Source organism: Babylonia areolata, chromosome 28 (assembly GCF_041734735.1).
Source record: "Babylonia areolata isolate BAREFJ2019XMU chromosome 28, ASM4173473v1, whole genome shotgun sequence".
NCBI classification, from domain to species: domain Eukaryota; kingdom Metazoa; phylum Mollusca; class Gastropoda; order Neogastropoda; family Buccinidae; genus Babylonia; species Babylonia areolata.
This window is the reverse complement of record NC_134903.1, coordinates 1,232,828-1,240,327: the sequence shown is the minus strand read 5'-3', so window position 1 is coordinate 1,240,327 and position 7,500 is coordinate 1,232,828. Positions and strand designations below refer to the sequence as shown.

The 7,500-nt window shown below is 46.8% G+C and overlaps 1 protein-coding gene across 1 annotated transcript; it reads left to right on the top strand.

The window, feature by feature from the left end:
- Window positions 1-815: 815 nt before the first annotated feature.
- LOC143301728 (uncharacterized) lies at window positions 816-4,812 on the top strand. Its single transcript, XM_076616118.1, has one exon. It carries the CDS (start codon window positions 1,156-1,158, stop codon window positions 1,825-1,827), a length of 672 nt encoding a protein of 223 aa, XP_076472233.1. The 5' UTR covers window positions 816-1,155; the 3' UTR covers window positions 1,828-4,812.
- The last annotated feature ends 2,688 nt before the right edge of the window (window positions 4,813-7,500 follow it).

The following is a 7,500-nucleotide window of genomic DNA, read 5'->3' as shown; positions in this document are numbered from 1 at the left end:
GTGGGTTGAAAAATCAATTCCTCATCGCGAAGACTGAATTAAGTGGGGTGGTGGGGAGCCATTCACAGGATGCGCGCGCGCACGTCCGCCCAGACCAGACTGCCACCAACCAGAACAAACCGGCCCACCCGTTCACGCGTGAGTGCACAGGGCCCAGTCAGTGTGAGTGACATTCCGCTGTTGGAGTGATGGCTGTTGTGTTTGGTGGCGGCGAGGGGTAGTGGTGATGGAGAGGAAGGGGGGGGGGGGTTGTGAGTAAAGCTCTGGTCTGAAACAGGGCACATAGAACATGACACATTTAATCAACAGATTTAAAACAAAACACAGACATGTTAAATTAACACAATTTTCAGCAAGTATGACCCCCCCCACCCCCATTTCCCCCCCCCCCCCCCCCCAGCAAACCAAACAGTCCTATAGCGTGCATCAGTGGGTTTTCTTTCCATAGTTTACGGTAGTACGCGCGTAAAGATATTGATTGAGCTCGCGCAGTGGCTCTCAGAAAAAGCGACGCTCCGATTGGCTGAAAGGCTAATGTTGTGAGCACGTGACACGGCCATGAACGGCTCGGCCGGGCTTGAGCGGGAAGACTTTTGGCGCGTCGCCAAAGAACCTCGTTAATATTCATGAAACGGGCCAGGGCACATGACAGGGTTTGATGTGCATGTTTTGCGCGTTATGAAGTGCAGTCCAGCTTTGTGCTGGGTCGAATTGAGAGAGGCGGTGTCCATCCACATCAGACTGGCAGTTTTTGCGAAGATTCCATGCGGTGTGCTGAAAGTTTGGACAACATCGGGGAAAACATGGCCAAGTGGCGAGATTAACCCCCTGTCGGGGAAATAGACTCGTCCAGTCTAGACAGACACGAAGCGAGAGAGCGCCAGCGGGCAGCCCATTGGCCCAGTTCCACGTCTATAAGCTTATGCACACGCCGACGTTGCCAGACAGTGCCGTGTGTACACAAACCCAGACAGTGGACAATTCTGTCGGTACCAAATTGCCAAGTCTTATCTCTTGCATCACTCAAATTGGGGCGTGACCTCACTGCCAGCTGACCTCGTCCAAAGCTCGGACGTCGTTTTGGGGTGTTGTGGGGACAGTTGTGTTTGTGGTGTGTACCTGTGAACGAGCGAAGTTTCAGTCCGACGTTTCGGCATGGCGATGTATCCCAACGCAACGCACGGCTACATGCCGTTCGTGAAACCGGCTCACAAACGACAGGCGGCGAAACGGTCGAAAGCAGACAAGGACAGCCTGAAGAGCAAGGTGGCGGAGGGGACCAAGACATACAAAGTGACGATGAGGGATCGCCGAGGGTTCACCTACACCTACATCATCCAGGCCGACGCCTCCAAGAACCTCCCGGTGCTGTGCGAGTCTCGGGTGACGGCTCCGGAGGGCGCCACGTCCCCGCTGCTGTCCAACTCCCTGCCCAACATGAGGCCCTCAGCCCGCCTGCCGCTCTCCCCGCCAGAGACCCGGAGCTGCGCGTCCTTAGCTGACGGCAAGGAGGACCTGACGAAGGTGGGTGACGGCGAGAAGAAGGGGCTCTTCAACTCGCTGCTGCAGTTCATCAAGAAGCGGACCTCCTCCAAGGCCGCGGCAGCCAAGACCAAGACCCAGGCCCCCAAGGCCAAGAGGAAGTTGAAACCTCTTCCTCAGAGGAAGCGGCAGAGGACAGTGTCGGCCTTGTCCCACCTGGGCACGATCCATGAGAGTCCTGACGAGGACCACCTGGAAGACACGGACTCGTACTCACAGGACAGTGTGACCAGCAGCAACGAGAGTGAGAGTGGGGACGGGCAGGAGTCTTGTCCATGTCCTTAGCTCTGCAGTCTGTGGTGCACATTGCTGGTGTTCCTTGTGTTCGTGCTTCAGGCCCTGCTTCCCCCCGCCTGGAGGAAGATGCTGTCAGGGCCTCCAAGACTGCTGTGGTGCTGTGCTGTGCGCTCCGAGTTCTTGATGAGGACAACATTGTGCCTCTCTGCTGTGCTGTGCTGTGCTGTGCTGGAACAGCAGTGCTGACATTGCCATGGCTCATGAAATGAAATATCACCTGGGGGTTGTTCTTCAGGACATCCTGGTTTGGGTGACCCAGCTGGTGTGCTCATGGTGACTGGAGACTAGTGTTCAGGCTACAAGACATTCAAGGAGCTGCAATTTGTTCCTGGTTCTCTGTGAGCTCAGCCACAGGTGTTGTGACAGGTGTTGTGGGAGGCAGTGGGAGGTTCTGGCGCCAGGACTCGGGACCGTCACGTGGTGCTAGGAGTGGCTGTGTGGCGCTGGGATAAGTTCAGGTGATTGTCACCTGGAGCAGCGTGTCACCTGTGAAGACTAAGACCGCTGGGCAGCAGGACTCAGTCCAGTTGCCCAGTTTGACCAAGGCAGGACATTTTGAGCTGCATGGATTCACCAGCTGCCAGGGGGCTGCCTTGGGTGGGTCGGTGTGTGCATGGGAATGATAACCTGTTCGACCAGGAACTGCTCATCCGTCCACATGAACTCTTCTGAGCTGACTCTGGATAACTCATTGTGGTTGTTTTGTGCCAGGGTTGGGAGGGGAACAGACAGAAAGAATGGAGAGCCAGTTGGAGAAAGAGGGGAGAGAGAGTTGGAGAAAGAGGGGAGAGAGAGGAACAGACAGAAAGAATGGAGAGAGAGTTGGAGAAAGAGGGGAGAGAGAGTTGGAGAAAGAGGGGAGAGAGAGGAACAGACAGAAAGAATGGAGAGCCAGTTGGAGAAAGAGGGGAGAGAGAGGAACAGACAGAAAGAATGGAGAGCGAGTTGGAGAAAGAGGTGAGAGAGAGGAGTGTGAGCAGAGTTAGTGTGTGCTTGCATGCTTGTGTGTGTGGGAGAGAGAAAGATGCTAGTGACACCACTTATATATATCTGCTGAGTATGAATGGACTGGAGAGGAAGGAAACCTTGTTGTCGTGGTGATAAAAGATGGTCCCATGTTTTCAGGTTACTGTGATTGGTGTGTTCAAACAGCATTCCCAAAGTTCAACATGACTGTTCAGTGTGTTGTTACGACACAGACTGTTAAGTGTATTGTTGTTAACACACATACTGTAAAGTGTGTTGTAAGGACACATCTGTACAGAGACGCTTAGACAATGCCAGGGCATGTGTATGCTCAAAACGACAAAAAACATTGGATTTTTAATCTCACTTCTGCTTTTCAACCAGTACCAACATAACTGAATCAAACTGTAGATTAAAACTCATCCTGTTGTTACTGGACATTGTAGTGCTGCATTCATGTCTTCTGAGAGAGCTGGCATTTGGAGACCTTAGTTACTGCCACAGTTCTGTATAAAATGGTTTTGTTCTATGCAAAGTGACCATTCAGTTGTGTTTGTTTTTTTTTTTTTGTTTTTTTTTTATTGTATTGGTTACTGATTCCTTGAAAGGTGCACTTCATTATCTTTTACTGGTTTGTTTCTGGTTTAGACTTTTATCGACAAGACGTTTTGTCAGTATAAATATTTTACCAACAGTATTAAGATGTATTTGATTTTCTTTCTTTTTTTTCTTAAATCAGTTTACATTCTTAGCTATAAGAGTAAGTTATGTGTTATCTGGGTTTCCTCACTTGAAACATTTTTGAATTATGCTCCCATTTGTATTGAAAGTGATCCAGCATATGTCACCACAATGATTGATAATGCACATAGGAATGAGTCCCTTCATACTGGTCTTGGTAACCAGTTTATATTGGATGGGAGAAATGGGGGTAATTCATTTTATTTGATAATGTATTATTCGCCACTTTGTTTCTGTTTACTGGTTTTTATTTATGTTATTTATATTTATTCTTTACGCAGTTGTTACGGCATGTATTTTGAGGTGGTGAAAAAGTACAATGGAAAGTGGAGTTTATTTATTTTATTTATATTTATCCTTTACGCAGTTGTCATGTCATGTATTTTGAGGCGGTGAACATGGAAAGTGGCGAGTTAGTGCTGCAAATTCACGTTAACAGGGAGGAAAAAACGGGCCATCATTATTTTAATATTTTGAATAAATGTGAATTAAATTCCACCTCTCTAGATGCCACCAGATTAGCGCATTACCGTGTAATTAAAAAAACAAAAATCATTGCTGGACATCGGGATTGTTTGTCCATTTCAAGGCCGACAGATGTGGCATTGAGAGAAAAGGTTTTATCTTGCATCATCATGTGACCAGCTCGTGTGGGCGTTCTATTTGCATGTGTTCAGCGCGTGCTCGCCAAGCGATCGCTAGCACGCGAAATGTACGGCTACGCGGGTCGGTAACGTTCAATGATCAGTTGGCGACAGCGAAATAACAAGGCATGACCGTTGTTGAAAGATCACTCAAGTATGATGAATGGCTAATAGGTGTATAAGATCGTGTGCTCTCCCAACCCCGAAATAATTAGCTGACCTCGAAGGGGTGAAGAGAGGTCAGCGCCATTTCCCCGTACTGCTGCCGCCAGCCAGCTCATTAACATATGTGTCGTCTGCTCAATCGATTTCACGCCAAAAACCACATTCCTTCCCCTTACGAACTTTTAAAACTGCTTTGTGTATCAACGACGTGAGCAGTTTTAGCTGTCTTGAAGTGAAAACAATCAGGGAAATTTTAAAACGGAAAAAAAAAGTTCAGCGGCTGAATCGGGGAATAAACCGTGTCTCGGTGTCGGAGCAGGGTCACGGCGGGTGAAAGAATTTTTCCATCACGCCTCACGGTCGCTCAAGGTCACCGAGATTGTAGACACGCGTTTCTGGATTGGCTGCGGGTGTCTGACTTTCAGCCAATCGCCTGACTTCTACTGTTGGTGGGCTTGAACGGCCCTGCCTGGTTTTATTTTTTTATATTATTATTTTTTATTTAGCCCACAGATAACGTTCTCTCCCACTGAGAAAAGGGGGGGGGGGGGGGGTACATCGTGCGGGGGAGAGGGTTGGGGGCGTGTGTGTGTGTGTGTGAAATAATGATGAATATGCTTTATACCAAAGATTGTTCAATTATGTTGGCTAAACTTGCGCGTGTGGTTGAAGAACGTGTGCTTCTGTGTTTTGGGGTGCGTGGGAGAACGTGTCCCTGTGCACGTATGACCAGAGTTTTGTGTGTGACACTGAGGTCATAACGTTTGCTGCATCGTTTGAGGGAAGGTGAAAAACATGTTGTGTACAACTGCTAGTGCACTAATGCGCGTGCTTGTATATGTGTGTGTGGCGTGCGGATCCATACGTTTCTACATCTACACGTGCATGTATATGTACACACACACACACACACACACACACACACACACACACACATTCATGAAAGTGTGCATGTTGGGTGATTGAAGACATGGAAAGAAAAAAAAAAACCATGGATGTATTATACATGTAATTTATTTATTTATTATTCCTGTGAAGATATTGCAACACAAGCAATGCAGTTATCCTTCCAGTTTTCTTAAGTTGTTTGCGAAACTGAAAAAAAAGAATGAAATTGAAATAAACACATAATAAACTATATAAAAATTGTTTTGCCTTTGCTGTGTGTCTCTCCCTTTATTTTGTTTTAATACCTTCTCTGTCTGTCTCTCTCTCTCCCTCTCTCTCATTTCTTTCTTCACAAAGCATGCATGATCATGTGTGCAGATTTGATTGTGTGTGTTGTGTGTTTGTCTCTTTGTGTGTGTTTGCTTTATGTATGTATGTCTGCATGCATGCATGATCCATATACATTACAACATACCTGTTGTGGGGGGAAAAAACCCACACCTCTGATAGAAAAAGAAGAAGAAAAAAAAAGGGGGGGGGGGGAATACGAAAAAGGGAAAGCAAAAAACAAACAAACAAAAAAGAGAAAATAATAGCAGAAGAAGAGAATGAAGAAGAACAAAAAAAGAATGAAGAAGAAGAAAGAAAGAAAAATAGATGCTTGACCTTTGCATACACTAAAAGTTATCCCCGATCAGGCCTCTCGGACAGCCTTACTACTACAGAAGCTTGCGGTAGAAAACATCATTAAGATCAAACGAAAAATTATAACCATCAAACAAAATAAACAAATAAGCGTGAAGACGTTAGGACAAAACGACAGCATTGTGTCACTGATGTACAAACACCGGAGCACAGCAGGCAGAGTGGACAACAGTTGGCTCAGTGGTCACTGGTAACCGGCGTCCACCTAGGATGCCAGAGAATCTGAACACACTGACTGGTTCGAATCCCACACTCACCAGTACTTCCTCTTCCCGACTGCCCCCCCACCCCACACCCCATCTCCTCCCCCCCCCCCTCCCACACATACACCCTTCACCATGACATTGAGTGGTGGTCTGGGCGCTAGTCATTCGGAATTGACGATAAACGTAGGTCCTGTGTGCAGGATACATTAATTTGATTAGCACACGTAAAATAACCCATGGCAACAAAAGGCGGACTTGCCCCAGGCTAAATTCTGTCGGAAAACCCACTTTGATAGACAACACAAAGACAAACCAATGTACTTGCAGGCAGAGACCAGGAATGGGTGGCGCTCTCACTGGAGCGACTCGCTCTCCATGGGGAGAGGGGCCTCAATTTCACACCGAGGTTTGGGTTGACAAAAGTGTAATACAATACAATACTGGCGATACGATACGATACGGTACAGCACAACACAACACAACACAAATTACAATGCAGTACAGTACAGTACAATGCAATGCAATACAACGATCGTCACACTAATTGTGTTCACGTCATGCAGATTAACCCTTTCCTTGCTCTCTGATGACCGCTGTGATCGTGAATGAAGAAAAAAAAAAAGAGGAAAAATAAGACTATGGAGGAGGACCCATTAAAAAATAATGTAGGAAATGGGGGCGGAGGGTGGTGGGGGTGGTGGTAGAAAAAACAAAAAAAGACACACATCATCATCAACAACAACAACAACAACAACAAAGAAACAAACAAACAACAACACCCCCCCTCCCAAAAAACAAAACAAAACAAAAACAAAACAAAAAAAACAACAACTCCAAAACAAACAACAGTGGAGCTGACAATGAAGACGCCAGTTAGCACACTGACTTCTTTGCCTGGACTAGTCTATCTTGGGGTGGCTTTAACCTGTGCTCAGCACACTCACTTTTCATACCTAAAAAGTACAACCCATAGGAAGAAGAAGAAGAGGAAGAAGAAGAAATAGAAGAAGAAGGAGAATAAGAAGAAGGAGAATAAGTAGAAGAAGTATGAAGTAATTACTCCAGTTTGATGACGGTCACACTGCGCATCTCATTTTACCATTGTTCCAGCAGGGCATTTATGCACACACACACGCACACACACACACGCACACACACACACACACACACACACACACACACACACACACACACGCACGCACATTCTCTATCTCTCACACACGCACACACACACACACACACTCTCTCTCTCTCTCTCTCTCTCTCTCTCTCTCTAACACACACACACACACACAAACAAACACACACGCTCTCTCTCTCTCTCTCTCTCTCTCTCTCTCTCTCAC